The sequence below is a fragment of the Notothenia rossii genome (genome assembly GCF_949606895.1).
Source record: "Notothenia rossii genome assembly, chromosome: 2".
Taxonomy (NCBI): domain Eukaryota; kingdom Metazoa; phylum Chordata; class Actinopteri; order Perciformes; family Nototheniidae; genus Notothenia; species Notothenia rossii.
The window spans coordinates 28,907,211-28,924,762 of NC_136904.1; the positions used below are offsets into that span (position 1 = coordinate 28,907,211).

The 17,552-nt window shown below is 38.1% G+C and overlaps 1 protein-coding gene across 1 annotated transcript; it reads left to right on the top strand.

Annotated features, from left to right (window-relative positions):
* Positions 1 to 916: 916 nt before the first annotated feature.
* On the top strand, positions 917 to 12,918 carry LOC307030349 (uncharacterized protein). Its single transcript, XM_079666701.1, has 4 exons — positions 917 to 1,046; positions 6,944 to 7,812; positions 9,978 to 10,148; positions 11,603 to 12,918. The coding sequence occupies exons 2-4, from the start codon at positions 6,963 to 6,965 to the stop codon at positions 11,713 to 11,715; spliced, it is 1,134 nt and encodes a 377-aa protein (XP_079522827.1). The 5' UTR covers positions 917 to 1,046; positions 6,944 to 6,962; the 3' UTR covers positions 11,716 to 12,918.
* Positions 12,919 to 17,552: the final 4,634 nt, after the last annotated feature.

Consider the following 17,552-nt stretch of genomic DNA (forward strand, 5'->3'; position numbering starts at 1 on the left):
TCGTTCTGTTTTCTCTTGTTTGACTTGTATTGCTTTTATTTAGTTGTTGTGACATTTTACCAGGTCACATAGGAAAAGCACAGGTAGACAGTAATGGCATTAACTATGTCTGAATTCCATTTTGCTGCTTCAGTTTAAGAGTTCTGTAATTGCACGTTGTGGCTCAGTGTCATTCTGTCCTCATTTACTGAGCTACATGAATAGGCCTATAGTGAAGTCAGTGTTACTAGCGCTTGTGAAAAAGGCCGTTCTCAGATCTAATGAGGTATTCTTGCTTTTCTCTCCCAAGGGAGCTTTAACTTCAGATTAATTTGTAAAACAGGTACAACCACTCCTTGTTCTTGACTTAACAAAACAATTCCGGTTTTGAGGGCCACTTCTTCCGCCTCACTCGTCAGATAAACTCAGCCGCTGCATGACTCAGTTAGCTGAGGAATGAGACAAAAAAACAAAACAATACCGGCTCACTTGACGCACAGTACTGGTGAGTTCACAAAATCCCACGTCACTAGCCTGATATAGACCAAGAGACAAAGCTGTGGATGAAACCCGAGCTCACCAGCCTCCTACCTGTAACCATGACGACAGCAGCCGCTTCCAGTGAGGCAAAAAAAGAAAAGAGCTCAGAGGACCTGTGGACAGAGGCTCCGCCCACCTGGGGGAATCAACAGATCTACCCTGGCAACCCCATAACTCAGAATTACCATAATCAACTTATTTAGATGTGAACATGGAATGAGATGTTTATAAATGGATCCCTAAACTGTCTCTCCCCTTCTCTTGACTTCTAATTTATTTCCATCCAGTGCTGTGTGGCCTTTTCGCAGCGTGCAACTGGATGGGGTTGAGGGCGTGTTGCTCCTGCTGGCAGGTGTATAAGCAGGTTGAGCAGGTTGTTCCCTGAATGCTACTCTGTTGAGCCCTCCTCCTCCCTCCCTGCTCCTCTCTCCGGGCCAAATGCTGATTCAGTCTCACACTTTGGCAGCTCAGCGAAGAGATTTTGTTGCCTGTGCACCTGTTCTCATCTGACATAGCTTATGAATAAGGTAAGGATTTTCTGAGGAAGGATTTCATTTTGTCTTTGTCTCCTTACATTTTCTCAGGAAGTCTGTTTACACCGTTATACTAAAAAGTAAAACTAAAAAAAAATACAAATAACGTTTTCCGGTTTTATATTTAAGCCTTAAGTCTTTTTTTACAATCATTTGTACTGTAACATGGATATTCAATGTTTTTTTTTCAATAATTTGAATAGCAGCTTTTGAACAGTAATGCTGCAATTAAGTTAACCACAGTGTGGCAACACATCACAACATCAAGTGACATACATACTATAGGACCTTACCTATTGTATTACATACAATGCAATTCCACAAAGTTTCCAGTGGACTGGAGTGAACATCACAAATAGTTTTATCTGAGTAGAGTTTAACGGAATATTAAAATAGAGAACCTCAAAATTGTTTGGTATTTGAGTAAATGTACTAATTTACTTTCAAACCCTGCTTGGGTTTAGTCTTATATGGACATTGGGGTTGTATAATACAGTTACAGTAAGTAATATAAGACAGATTCATTTTTAAACCGATTTGCAAAATAAATCATGTAATAGGTGTGAGGGTTAAAAAGTGTCTTTAGCTCTTTAGTATGTGTGTTTATGCATCCCTGTATATTCTCGGCTGACAGAGCTGTTGAGGTGATAGTGGGTACAGACTCTGACAGGCCAGCTGAGTGGGAACTATTTTTTAACAGTGGGCTCCTCTCAGTGTGAGGGGTCAGAGGTAAACATAGACACACAGCGCCTCAGAGACTGCAGAGGGCCAAATAGCATCTCAGCGAGTAGGGCGCTTTGCTACTGGAATTCCTTTCAAAAGAAAAGGTGGAGAGTTGTTTCCCACAGCTTTGCACAACGTGATGACGGATGTTTGAATATTTTAATTATTTTCAGCAGAGTAACACAGCGAAACAGAAACTACTTGAAAAAGCCCACATATGCAATACAACGATAAAAAGCGGTGACATTTGTTTCAGGCAGATATATATGAGCACAGGTTGCCTGAAACCTGTTTGAGATAAAAGCTCAAAGTGATTTTTTTATTTGATCTTTGCTTGACTTTAAATCTTGTCCCCACTGACCAGGTGCAGATTAAGGTATATGGTGCAAATCAAAACAAAGCAGCAGCTCTGCTTAGCTGCCTGTTAAACTGTTTTTATTAACTTGCCTAATTAACACCTGAACCTCAGTGCCTGCAGTGCAAATTGAGCCTATTATCCTCAACAGAGTGTGTGTCACACTTCAACATGCTCTGCTAGTTTTTTTATTCATGAAAGAGTATTGTCTGCCTAAAAATGACGTGTCGGTCAGTCAGGGACATAAATGTGCGGACAGACTGGGGGATTAATTTTAGCCATTGTATGACTAAAAGTAGCTGAAAAAATACGACAGACTTCATTCAACAACTCAACATAGGAACCACATAGATATCAATGTGCTGTCTCATGAAATATGGGAGTCCTGTTAGTAATTGAAAAAATGTGCTATCAATAATGCTATGTAATGTCCCTCGCTGTTTGACTCTTTTTAAAAAAAGTTATTTTTCATCTATCATTTTCAACCAAGCAGCAAGAGGTCAAATTTAAGAATAAGTAATAGTTTGTCAACATTTTACGGGAAATAGTCAGAGCGCAATGTCACATCTTAAAGACAGCTTGAACTGGATAAATGGTTGGTCTTTTTCAAACATACCGTACGTTCTGCATGTTAGTATATCTGGCCAATCGGTTTAGACCCTACTGCCCTAGACTCATGCTCTCAATAGGGAAGTCACGCTTTGGGAAGAGGTGTTTCATTTCACAGATCCACCTTGATTCTTGTTGTGATGGCTGAAGGAAGAGGGACGGGGGAGGAAAATTCAGAGGATGAAGAAGCAGAAAAATAACTTGTTTGTAAAACGGACAGCACGTCAGTTTCAAGAAAAGATGACACTGTGTTTATGCATGACATGCAAAATATCTTTAAGCCCTACAACCACAAAAAAAAGTATATTGTGTTGAAAATATCACAAAAAGTCGTAATATTGTATAATGTATTAGTTGCATGTTGTATTTTTGCACTATGAAGTTTTTCAAAAATATAATGGAAAAAGGACAGAAAGACTTCAACAAAATATCACAGTATGTTGAAAAATATGAAAACAGTAATGTTGTGTTAAAATAACATGAAAGAAATCAAAGTAAAGCATCTAAAAAACATATATTTAAAAAAGTAATGTTAGTCAAGTCAAGTTATCAAGACTGCATTGTTTCATCGAACCAGTGTTAAAATCACAAACTTGCCTTTTAGAGAAACAGAAAGAAACAGAATTCCTTACAAATTAATGAATATTTTACCAGGTTATAAAGTTTTGCATCCATTAAAGTGTAACTAAAAGTATCTTAGTAACACAAGAAAAGAGAATAAAGCATTGATGTCAACAAAACTGGATTGCTCCATTGAAATAGCTCTAAAATCAAAAAGTGCCTTTAAAGAAAATGTATTCAAAAGTATTTTATTTTCAAAAATGTTAAAATAACATGAAAGAAATCAAAGTAAAACATCTAAAAAACATATATTTAAAAAAGTAATGTTAGTCAAGTCAAGTTATCAAGACTGCATTGTTTCATCGAAACATTGTTCAAATCACAAACTTGCCTTTTAGAGTCACAGTCTTTTAAGAAAATAAAAGTTTTACACAGTGACTGACATTCTGTATGGGGGTTTCACACCTGAGCTGCTGCAGGGGGGCGTTGAAAAGGGGATGAGTATGTCTGGCTCTCGGGGGGATGGTGTGTTAAGAGTCACAGTCTTAAAGAAAATCTGTTCAGAAAAAGTACTTAACTTTCTACCAGTTGTAAAGTTGTCATGCATAAAAAATCTGTTTTGTTAAGAGCTACCAAAACATAGTAAACATTGCAATTATTCCCAAACAAACTGGGAATGGGGACATCGATAACATATTTTAATGTTTAATTTTCTTCAGGTCCACCGTAGTGCACATTGATGAACACTTTAAAACAAAAAATAATGCTTACAAGTGTAAATGAGCCGGATTTTAGCTTTGAGCTAATTTCCATCTGTAGTCCCGTCACATACAGCATATAAGAACATGACATTTATATATACAGCAAAAATAAATACATGATATGCAGAACGAGCATGAGCAGCATACAAGCATTTACCACATGGCAGTACAATGTAGCAGCTATGATATATAAAGTGCAAGATAAGATAAAAGCGCTACATAAAGTGCAAGAGGAGATACCCCTGTGTTAAAGTGCATTTATTTAGTGGTGATTACACGTCTGTTTGTTGCTCAACCATTCTTTAAGTTGACCTTTAAAACTATTGAGAGTGGGACAATCCCGTATCTCAGTTGGGGGGCTATTCCACAATGAGCTGCCTTTAATGGAGAGGACATTTTGTCCAAAGGTGGTCCGTCTGTGGTGGACTTCACAGTCTCCTCTGGTTTCTGACCTAGTGCTGTGTCCAGTGTGTTTTCTGTGGATGAATTCCCCCAAGGGGAGGGGGGCCAGCCCATGTAAATATTATTTAAAAAAAACACATACTTTTAAAAGACTTACAATTGTCAAAACTCAAGAAATTGTGATTTTCGAGGATGGTACAGTGGTGTTATGACTGTGGCTTTCTGTCAAACACCGGGATAGCTCTCTTGAACAGCTGTTCTATGGGTTTCAGGTGTGTCGCACAAGCAAACGACCAGTTTGTAAAACAGTATTCAATGTGGGATAGAATCATACAGTGGAGGTATGACTTTGCAGCATTGACAGTTAAGAAAAGGTCTAATTTGTTTAAAATGTTGCAAGTTGAATTTAATGGTATTGGATACTTTCTTAATATGTTTCTTAAAAGTCAAGTTCGAGTCCAATATAACACTCCCTGTTCAAGATACTTGAACTGGGAGACTAGTTCTATTTCTGCTCCATTTAAAAATACATAGGATCCTTCGATTTTGATTGATTGTTGACTGAACATCGTCGTTTGCATCAACTAGCATACTGTTTATGTTGTACTCATACTGTCAATATGCAGATTGTGTTATCTAGCTTTAGATATAATGTTTTTTCTTCCTCTTTGCATAATTTGCATCCGCAATCCTTTGCCAGTAGGTGTTTCCACAGTCCTTGCGGTTTTCCAATTGTTCAACTACTTGGGAGCTACTGTAAGCTATTTGTATTTGCATTTTAGCAATACTTCCTGCAGTGATTCAGAAAGTATTGTGTTTGGGCTTTTATTGTGAAAGGGAGAACACTACTCAGAACCAGACATCATTTCATAGAGAAAGCGAGTCTTATAGGGAGCCAATTTAAATGCTAATGTCGTCTTTATTCTACATCCATTACAAATTTGTGCAATCAACTACTTCATTATGATAAGTTGTCTACAGCCACTTTAAATGCAATAAAATGTATATTTCTAAGTGCTTACAACTTAAAAAATCTTTACGTACAAATGACTGTATATTGAATATATTTCTGTACCCAGTGTTAAACAGGACCCAAACCTTTGAGAGATGAAAAAGGACATCTGCTTTAATCAACTGCCAAGTAGTCAAGTCTGCATTTGTGTCTGTTCATTTGTAAAACGTGGACAGTTAGGCTGCTCTGACTGAACATTTTCAAAGCTGTGATTTGAGTCTGGAGATAGACTTGGGGCGGGCCCACCTGTCAATTTTGTGCATACTAATGTGATTGAAACAGCATTTTTTTATTAGGCGCCATAAGGCGCTACAGTGGGGGCTTTTTCACACCTGTGAATACACATCAACCCCTCCTATCAACGGATCTCACACCTACTTGGGATATCACACCTATTTGGGGTATCACACCTTGACCAAATGGGAGGCGGGACTTAGCTCATTTGCATAATTGGGGGAGGTGTGACCTGTCACTTTTTTATGCATAGTAATGAGACGAATGCGGCATGAATATAACTACTATTGGTTGTTGACACTCAATACAATTGCTTGTTTTCATAAAATGGAAGTTTCATTTTTTGGAAGGATGCAATTGGTGAGATTTTTCAGAAATCCCAAATTCTTCTCAAAGGCAAGGGATATATTTGTTTTGTATGCCTAAAGAGTCAATTCACTAGGGTAAGTGAGATTTACAAACAATGTTATCTATCATGTGTTTGTTTAAAGGGTTGTACTCTTAAAATGCCATAACATACAAAACCGGGAATGTGATTTCCCCAGATTTAGCTTCTGCAGGCCACAATGTCACAGAGCCTGTTGCACTTATAACAATAATTTGCAGTGAGGTTGCCCTGTAGAGAAGCAGAGGGAGAACACATACATGTAAATTCACCCTGTCATAAAGATCTCACTGGAGATTGTGTTGGGACCATGTTGAACTGGGGTTATTTTCCTGTGTAACTATGCAGGGATGACTGCTTTTCAATTCACATATAGGCATGTTCATGTAGCTGTGGCCCATGTCTGAAAGATGGAAACAATCCAAGATGTCTTTCTGGTGCTACTGCATGGTTTTTATTTTGGGTACTTGGTAAAATATGTAGTCCGAGTCACTTGGTGGGAGCAGGAATACAAATAAAAATAAATACATAAATAATTATGACTGTCTTATATATTGCTTATAAGTCTTTGGGCAGGATTCACCAACTTTGAGTATTCATCTCTTATTTTGTTGAAGGCTCTGTGTATCATTTTCAGTGTTTTTGACTGCATGAGCTGTCAAACGACTATCCCTGTATGACATTTACAAAGGATCATAATGGAAATAAGCACATTTGCACTCCCTGTTTATTTTCATTTCATAAAAGTATATTGAACCTGTTGAATTCTGTATAGCAATTTGAAACCATCAGTGGCATACATTTATTTTAAGTAATTAATTCATTTTTATTTAATCTCTTGTATTTCAGAGTGAAACCAAACAAGGAAATGGGACTGTATTTAAAGACCACGGCATGCCTCTTTCTGTTTGTCCAAGCCTTTCACTTGGCATCGCTCCAAAATTCAACCGACTCTCCGGGGCGGACAATTGATAAAAGCTGGCTCCGTGAATTTTCCAAGAATGTTGCTAAACTTCATGATGCTGCATATACTGACAAGGTTGCAGAAAATGAGAGTTCTGAAGCTACTACTATGGATCCAAGTAATGAAAACAGCAGTGGGAAAGCATCTGGCTCCATGGCAATATTTACTGAGGAAGAGAAGAATCTGGCCGACCAAGAAAAGAGAGAAAAAGATATATCTGATGATCTGACTGTTGTCACTACCAATGCACCTACCACATTTCCCACAAGAACCAAGCAACCTGAATTGCCAGGCACCGCTGTCTCTCCAACTCCTGCTGCCACAGATTCCACTAACTCAAGCAAGATCAACATGACAGAAGCTGAGGAGGAATTACAAAACTCCACGACTACTCCACGAAACTCCTCAACTGAGCTGAGCACACAGAACTCCACCAGTGTTTCAGATCACTCCAATACCACGGTTTCACAGAAAACAACTTTGGCTCCAAAGAGCAACACTACTCAAGAATCCACGACAAACCCCCACCCAGACACAGGGATATCTAAGTCTACAGAACGTAACAGCAACACAACTTTACCAACCACAGTGAAGCAAGAGATAAACAAGACAACCGTGTCTCCTTCTACAACTGTACTCCCATCTGAGACCACAGAAACAAGTCCTGCTACTACAGCTGCCGCTGCTCCGAAAACACCTGTGACGTCCAACAAGACAGACAAAGCTGCTGCCTCAGGGCACAACCCAGATAGAGGTAATGCTGTTGTTTTAGGTGTCACAGTATCTGGTGCACATTTCTGTCCAATCTGCTTTGTATGTCTTGTTAGAAGAATGACCTCACTTTATAGACAGAAACCATATAAATAGTATTATTTGTGTGAAATTCTAGGAGCTCATAACATACTTTTCATTGACTTAAGCGATAAAGCAACATAATTATGAAAAAATCCTTAACAGATCACCCTTACAGACATAAAGTAACAATGCTCACTGCAGTCATCCATGTTGATTGTTTTAGACATTGCTCTTTTTTACCAGTCTTTACCTGACCCACATTTGCTGGCTTCTATTTTCCCACTGGAAGAGGACAAACACCCCTTCTTTCAAAGAAAAGGTTGGATTGGGTTTCAGGTGCTATCAATGTGGCAGCTTTAAGTGAAAGGGTCTATTACAACCACCTTTTTAACAGGACAATGAACCCCTTATTTAGTGGCAAAAACCCCCTGAAAGAGGCGGTCAGGGACTCAGGTCAGAGATGCTTGTGCTGCCTCGGTGCAGGGGCGTGAGACTAGTCTTTGGTGTCAACCACAAGATTGAGGAGATAGGACTGGAAAAAGTTCCTTTAAGTATAGTGTAAATCTATTCTTCTATCTATCTATCTGTTTGTCCGTCCATCTATCCATCTATGCTTAATAAAACCGACTAATATAATCTCCCTCACAATGGTGATCCGGCAAGAAGGCAGCAGTTATATTGCAGGTCATTCTAAAACCTGGCATTATTTAATCATAAATAATACTTATTTGTCCAGCCTCAGACTGTATATTGCAAATTGTGGGTATATTGTACAGGCATAAAATGGCCTTTACAATTAAATATATAAAGGCTCCATCCTGCCGAAATACTGTATCTCGAAAAAGCAACTTTTTCTGCAAACGTGGGCGAGCTTAGTAACAGCACCATGGCAAGAAGGTGTAAAAAGACTGAGGTTGGGATTAATACAACTGAACTCGCATAACATAGATATATGTGACAGCAGAACATAACACTAACAGATGATGGCAATAAACAATGGGAAAACAGTTGAGAAACGGATGGAAACACAAAAATGAAAAAACTGCTACAGTTACTAAGACCTGCAGTGTGCACAAAATGGCGTGACAGACAATGTATATAAATATTAACAGAGGACACTTTTCAACCAAATTTGAGTTATCACCTGATGAAGGTGCTACATGAAAATTCAGGAAGTTTTGAAGAGTTTTAAAATTCATACTGAAATTAACATGAGTGTCTGTTCTGAAATTCACAGAAATCATGTTTACAAAATACCAGCAAAAACAATACGCCACTCAACCATATCTTATTCGGCCTACTTTCAAATAAAGGGAAACAATGCAGCTGAAGTCAAAAATTAAATAGCACTGTATAAATATATAGTTTATTTTGCTTGACTTGCCCCAGGTTAGGATCAAATGTAACCTAGCAAGTCGCTAAATTGAGCCATTTGTAGATAAACGGAGCTGCTGAAATATTTACGTGGGAGTCCTGATAAAATAAAAATGTGGCACTTCTATGTCAAAGGATAAAGAAAACATTTCCTTCACTTTAACAAAATTCCCTTTTTCTAGCTTCAAAAATTAGCCAACACTTTAGTAACACATTTAAAGTCTATAGTTTACATTTTCACAGTTGCACATTTCTTTAACACTCATTGTTGGAATAGGTTACTCATCATATAATCATTTATGTTATACTTATACTGAGGTACTAATTACCTCTGTTCATCTCCATGAAGAAATGTATGGACACATTGAATCAGTTATGTAATTTAAAGTTATGAGGGATGTAATATTATGAGAAGTAAAGTGATGTTCAGTCATATTTCACATTGTTAATATTGGGATTGCAGCTTGTTGTCTTGATATATTCAAATGTATTCAAGAAATGATCATGATTTGGGCTTGTTAATTACATTAATTATCACAGCGTAAAATATACTAATCTGTACAGCTGTCTTATTGGATGTGTATCTATGAAGCGTGCCGCCACTGGAAATACAGTTGTCAAAAACAAATGTCAGCTATAATTATCTGACAATTAACCCTCAAACACAGCAGCTGATGGAAATAATGTTGTTGATGACAGATTTTTTATATTTCTCTCCAACCCCCTCAACTCCTCATTCCTCCAATAAAGGATTGGCAACAGATACCCACACGAGCAAAAGAAACGGAGCGTGGGGAGCTGTGCTGGGAACGGGTGTGGCTGTTGCCTTCGTGGGACTGGTGGCCTACGTCATCCTGAAGAAGAAACAACAGAAGGGTTTCAATCACAGGAAACTGGTTGAGGAGTTTCCTTCAGACCCAGGTATGTTCCAACACACTAAATGCCACAACTGAATTATCTGTATTTTGTATACCCTTTTAGATTGCATGCCTAGGCTACTCGTGATTGACAGATCACTACAACAGGGTTTTTACAAAACAAGGTGTTGATCAGTGAGCTGGAGAGGTACCTCTGGTCTTTAGGGCCCACATACACACAAACTAAGGTAAGCTTACCACGCAACATAGGATCATCTACTATGACAGGTTTCAGTTTCACAGATTCTTGGCACTACTTAGAGGAAGACGTGATTTTCTTGGACCTTTTCACCTTCAGGCCCTCATAGTTAACATTTCTCGTACGGTAAAACCATGCAGCTTCCTTCTCTTCTGAAGCATACAAGCATGCAAATAATGTTCAAACTGGATAGGTAACTAGTTAGTCAGCTGAAGTGCATAGACCAGCCTTACAACTTACATTTAGAACGAGAGAGTTAAACGCCTCTGGCTCATTTCATACTGTAAGTACTGTAGCAGTTCAAGCAGTCAACAAAATGGCCTTCAATGTGAATCAAACCTTGCAAAACCTGTAAGCAAAACAATACGCACCATTAGTCAAACATTCCCCATCATTTGTACAAGCGGTTCACTACTGGAGCCGTAATTTCTGTCTGCATTAGCTTAGGCCAGCGATAAAAAACTAAAGAGCCAAGTCATGTTTTTAAAAATACAATTATACAATAGATGTATACCTTCTAACACCTTATTTTTCTTAGACCTGCAGTTTGGATACAAAAGTAATATACAATGTTTTTTGATTTATTATAACATCCAACTGACTAAGAATGTTGTGCTTTTTCTCTTTGGGACATTGAGCAACCCTATCTGTGTGTTTCAGTAGATTTTTGTATTTAGGAGTATGTCACTCCTTCAGTGTTCCTACTCACCTCCAGTCTCCCTTGTTTACTCTCACCTCTGCAAGGTGTTATGATTTCATACATTTCCCAAAGTGATTTTTAAAAAACACCATATATTGTGTGTGAACTTGCTGCTTTCAGTACCTTTAGGTAAAGGAAACAATTCTGCGAGGATTGATGATTTTTTTTCTAGAAAAATAGACTTTTTGTACATGTTAGTTTTAAATGGAGACTCAGCAAGGGAACTTTTGCTTGTTGACCGTAATGTTTTTTTTTGTAATAGTGAAAGCAAAGTTGGACAGTAAATATATCAAAGGGATATTATTTCTGGGAGTTATCTTTGGGAGTAAAAACATAACAACCCAAAAGTCAACCCAGAATTTCCACATCAACATTCACAGATTAGAACAGTAACAGAAGGGTTGAAAGTCGGATTTTTTCCCATGAATAACAGGTTCATTTGCAAATAAAAAACATAATCAAATGTTCAGGAAGCTTTTTCTCTGTTAAGTACAAGATCAATACAATGACATTAAAAAACATGATCATACAAATGTTTAATGTGCACTTTGATTTCTAGTTCTCAGATTAGACAACAGCGAGCCTTTGGACTTGAATTTTGGAGTTGGTCGTTCTGCCTATTACAACCCTGGACTCCAAGGGGACAACATCCAAATGAGCAACTTTCCGTGACGTCACTGACACTAAAAAGACTCCAAGTACACAAGTCATGGACTACCTTCAAACAAAGTTGACCAATTATTGTATATTGGCATTTGATAGGCAACATTTTTAGTTGGAATTGTGTGGATGGAAAAGGGTTTTTGAAGATCCGCTTTCAGCCATTGCAAAGGATACTTCAAACCACACCATACATGTGTCGTGTTGACTATAATTATGCATTCAATTAGAGAGATTACTGATCTATATGACCCAACAGCCAAAATTAACGAGCAGCCATTTTTGTATGTTGCCAAATGATATCAAATTAAGTTTTGCCTGAAGAAGAATATGCTTTGCAGTTAATTAAGAATGTCAAATATGTATACTTGTTAAAACTTGATTTTTGTATAATTTTTTTACATGAATAGGAGCTCCAAAATCTGTACAGGACAAGCAAAACAAAAACATCAGCATATAATCAGATCAGCTAAATAGGAAATACCAAAAAAGGAACACAAGTGCTGTTAGTCTGCAGCCTAAACAGCAGATGATACAGGCAGCCTGTGGAGGCATTTGCAACATAATCAAGAAGCCACGGTGAACAATAATCATGTGTATATCAACAATCAACTGCTAGTATGGGATAAGGAAGGTAGTAAGAAGTTCAATTTGATACGTACTTTGAGAGTTTTCATAACTGGCAATCACAGCACGAGTCTGACAAAAGAACCGTCAAACCAAAGACCTGAGCGTTTCTTTTAAACCAGCTAGGGAGGATGGGTGCTGTTTTGTTATTCATAGACTGAGGTTTTGGTGTTCTGGAAGGGATTCATGTATTTGGTGTTAGCATTATAGCAGCAACTACTGTATATCATCATAATATACTGCTTACATCTTCTGACCTCCAGCTGTCCATCCAAACAGAGATTTCAGTTTCTCATTTGGACACCTCGAAGAGTTACATAGTGTTTACCTGCTGTGTAGTGCGAGCAAAACTATAAAAAACTGATACTGAATAAAAATAAATAATTTAAACATTGGTTTAACTTTGAGTGACAACCTTTTGGCAGGAAACTGGTCTCTGTTTTGACTGATAAAATTTAGTTTGGCAATGGAGGGACGTTCAGTAGGGATGCACTACACTACTTTAATGTAACTAACGCCTTTGTGTATAAATGTATTTCTAAACGTATGACTTGTCTATGCTATACAAAATAAACTTCTATAAATGTTTATGTGAAGAAAATATATCTAGAAAAATGTTGCTTTCCGCTCCCTCAATCCTTTCCCTCATCCTTACCTGAATGAAGCCTGCACTCGATCAATATGTGTCCTGATTATGATTGATATGTGCCTCATCGGCCGAAGCAGCCAGCAGTAACTCAGAGATGTGCGATGCGTTTTGGTGTGGTAAGCTGCTTCAGCGGCAGGCACGGCAGGTCTGCTTCCTTCCTCGCACTAATTCCAGACATCAATCAGAACAGGAAGCATTTTGTCAGACTGAGAGAGGAGTTCTGTGTTACACTGTTAAAGGATCACAGCGATTACTGCACAAACAATGCTTCGCAGATGAATGATGGGATACTACTACATCGGTTTCCACTGCTCAAAAAACGGGATATGATGCAGATGCCTTAATAAATAACCAAACCCCAAATCATTTTCTATTTGTTTTGTGATTTGATATTACGTTTTTCCAGTTTTTATTTCCTACCAAGATATTTAAGATGGTCTGACAGTAATAGATATTTTATTTATTAAAACATACATAAAGATGAACCCTAGGTTCTTTTTCACAAAACTGATAGGAAGGCAGTGCCTATTTTCATCAAGCACACCACCAACATAGGATGTGATTGTTTGGCAGGGTGCTGAAATCAATTAACTGATGCCAAGCCCTTGCTAAAGAACTTACATATCTCATTAGGTGGAATAGGCACGATAATCTACGGTTCCAGCTAAGCCAAATTAATTTGAATTAAATTAAAAGATTGCTATCTAAATTGAGGCTATGTCAAATTTATTATTGCTAAATTCTAATTTAGTTTCTTCAAGCTAACTCGCTGAAAATGAGTTGAACCTATAGGCCTAACCTGTTGTAAAAACCTAAGAGAGTGTGTATATCAGATGAGCCTGAAAAACGGTCATCAGTGCATTATGCAGGAATACTCCGATTTTTAATGAACATGGGGCCTTTGAGTCAATGGAAGCTAAGAAGCTCTCTGAGGGAATGTGTGAAGTGAAAAATCCCAGTAAAGTAAATGAAAGTAAAGTTTGAATGTTGATTTATCAATACCAGGTCTAGTTGCAAGTCATAATTACAGGATAGAATTTCAACACCACTGAAGGGTAAAAGCATATAAAGCAAGACATCAAATTACATTTTTTGGTCACATAATGCTGTGTAACCCTTGGTCCAATGCAAACTGTAATGAACTCTCAAGGAGATTTCTCAAAAGACAAAAGAATAAAAACAAAACTTGAGTTCCTTCATGTCTAGCAAATTATAAACCACAGGATTCTATATACCAAAATAGGAAATACTAATCGCATATTACCAAGGCCACGTGGGTTTGTAGAAAAAATAAAAATGTCTCGTGTTGTGAGACACAGACTCAGAGTGTGAATGGATAAGAGAACTAAGATGGATGAAAATGAAAGTCGTGCAGGCGAGAGGGGAAAAGTGCAGCTGGTCAAGTGTGGTGGAGCAGGGCACAGCGAGTCAAAGAAACAGATGAGCCAAAAATACACACCAGAGATATCAACTTGAATACACAATTAAGGGGACCGCAGATGTCCTCTTCTATGGCTGAAACAACGGCCCGGTGGATGAATTACCAAATGGAGTTGATACGCACGGAAGATAAGTTGGATGTAATATGGAAGTGAGCGGAGAGTCATAGACTTGTCACAGAAGCAGAGAGTCAAACAGGAAGCCCAGGAGACACAAGTGAAACATTAGCTGTGAATAGCACATTGTGTGAATTTTGGCTGGTTAGTTAGTATTTTCTCAAATCACACACAATAGCTGTGCCTCATATGAAGTTGCTTGTTAGCAAGTAAGATTATTGTTTGAAGTACCAAATCATTACAGACTTCTCAATTAACTCTATACAATTAACAATGGCTTCTATCGACAACAGTATAGACGGCACAGTTATAGAATAGTGGTAAAAACCCATGTGTATTGCTTAAATCTGTACAGTGCTGTTATTGGAGCAACTGGAGTTACCCTCAACAGGTGCAATTGTTGTTGGTAAAAAGCAGCCAGCGTTCCACACTCAACACTTGACCATTGTGAGAGCATCAATAGTGTACTCAAAGTGCAATGCAATTTCCCATACTCCCACTGTGAAAGCACTAATGCATCAAAAAAGCAAGTTTAAGTATAGGAAGTTTGTGAATTGAGACAAGGCAAAGGAACAACCGGAGACATGGTTGGGAATATATTGCATTAAGGTTTTTCTAAGCTATAACATGATACCCTCAGAAGTGCACCATGGACGTTAACAGCAAACGCCTTCAATTGTCAGTCAACGCCCTTTGAATTGTCAGCCCAAACGCCCAGATGGAGTTTCCACCATGGAGTTTTTCACCTGTTTCTTCTTTTCTTATCCCTCACATTGAAATGAACTACTTGTGAGAAAAAAAAAGTATTGAATCATCGCCATGTTCTTAGACCTCAAATTACCAAGATTTACTTAATAACCGGGAGGAATGTCCTGAAGGGGTGGCATATGGAGGATGATGTGCAGCTGCTGTTTCTGCCTCTGTTGCCAAATTTGCCCATGGAGGGGAATTCTGGTAAAAGAAGGAACAGCTTGAAATCCAGTCTGACAACATGTTTAAAAATCCTGAGCAGCTACAGCGCCTGGCATACTGAGAAAAAATATTGATGTCTTTATGTCTTCCTTTGGTGAATTCATTACACAGAAGGTGTATTTTAAATCACAAAATTAAAACTGAAACGCTCAAAAATTGAAATGTCAACTGTCAGCTATTGTTTTGCTGGATGTTCAATTATGTTATACTATTCACAGATCCATCTATATCTGCTCATATCTTCCCTCAAATTGAGTTTCAGTATAGATGTATGAGATGGGTATATAAATAAGCCTGCTGCTTTGTTTGTTACACAACAGACATGGCTTTCTTTCAGCGGATGTGTGGGATGTGTTTGACACATATTTGAAAGCCAATTGCGAGTGTGATGATAATGACATTGTTGAAATATGAATTAAAGGCTTGAATATGAATTCCTCCAAATCAGTATAAACTATTGCCAAAAGTAAATAAATAGTGGATATTTTCAGGAAATACAATGATTCACTCAATTACTGGAAGTTTAGGAGATAGATACTCTTGTGTTTGTATGTTACATTTAGAGCTGTAGCCAGGAGGAAATCAGCTAGTGGATACAGCTCATAGAGTTCAGTCCAAATATCAAAAACCCAGTTACAAGCACCTTTAAAGCAACACTCATCTTCTTTGGTTAACCCATACCCAACCAGAAATGTAACAGTAATTATGATTTTACTAAGTGTTGTTATTAGTTCTAAGAAAATAACAGGTGGGCATTAACAAAGAATAACACCGCATAAGTCTTTTTAAAACAAAAAAACTGCACTTGTTATCCTTTTCATGTTCAAACCAAACAAATAAGATGCAATGGTGCATCCTAACCCTGTGTATTTTATGCTAAGCTAGGATAATTGCCTCCTGACACTATTCTGTATAAAAAAGAGAAATCAGAGTCGTAAACTCATAATCAAGCAGCAAACAACTCAGCCTAAAGAATGTATAGCAGAGTGTAGAAGAAGAGTGTGGGATTATGAAAACAACCTGAGAATGATGATTAAATCACAGATAATTGAAGAAACTACTTTTCAACAACATTTTTATCAGTTGTCTTTAAAGTGATCAAGACTGGTTTCTGTCTTAATTGGGCAAACCAAACGGAGGACAAGGCCTCAGGGAATAATCTAAGTGAGGATAATATTCCAGAAAGTATGTACACATGCAGTATGTGTGTGTGTGGGGTTGAAGGTATTGTTTTTCATTTGAATAGCACATCCGCACAGCTAGGACTGTTGTGACATTAAAGTGATTCCTGCGGTGCATTGGAAAGCTGACTCAATAGGATATGGCAGAGAGAGAGAGAGAGAGAGAGAGAGAGAGAGAGAGAGAGAGAGAGAGAGAGAGAGAGAGAGAGAGAGAGAGAGAAATGAGGCCTAACAGCAGGTTAACATTCTCCCTCTGTCACTGTCTGGTTGCACAGGTCGGTCGCTCTGCAGTTTATACATTACCCGTGTGTCTGACAACCTATTGTCTGTCAGGGATCTCTCCACACTGGTTGCCGCTGCTGTTGGGTCACTGGGGTGGATCTGAAAGGTCAGCGTTCTCCTCTGACGGAGCCCTTCTGGAAAAGATAAACAAATACGAAAGGTTTCCAAATATACAGATGACACAAGGGGGTGATATTAGCATAGACAGGCCATGAATACTGAAGAGCCCCGTTTGTGATAAGCAGAGTTTATGCTATCAGCTATGCAAACTATGAAACCTGTTAACCCGTGGAACATGGCAGTGGTATTCAAAGCAAAATTCCTTTTTTGGACAACATTCTGTGGGCACACTTGAACAGTAAAGAAAAAAATGACTGTATGAAGCCTTTTCTTGTCTAAGCAACAATGACATAAAACTTTATTTGACTTTGCTACCTGTAGTGAGCTGCCAACAATACTCCAACCTAGGTCTGTCTTGGCGGCATATGGTTCATCGTCACCTCCAGTTATGAGCTGCTTAACAAGATTGTGTTAATATACACAAATGACAGAGTATATTTATATACTGATTGGAAATCTACA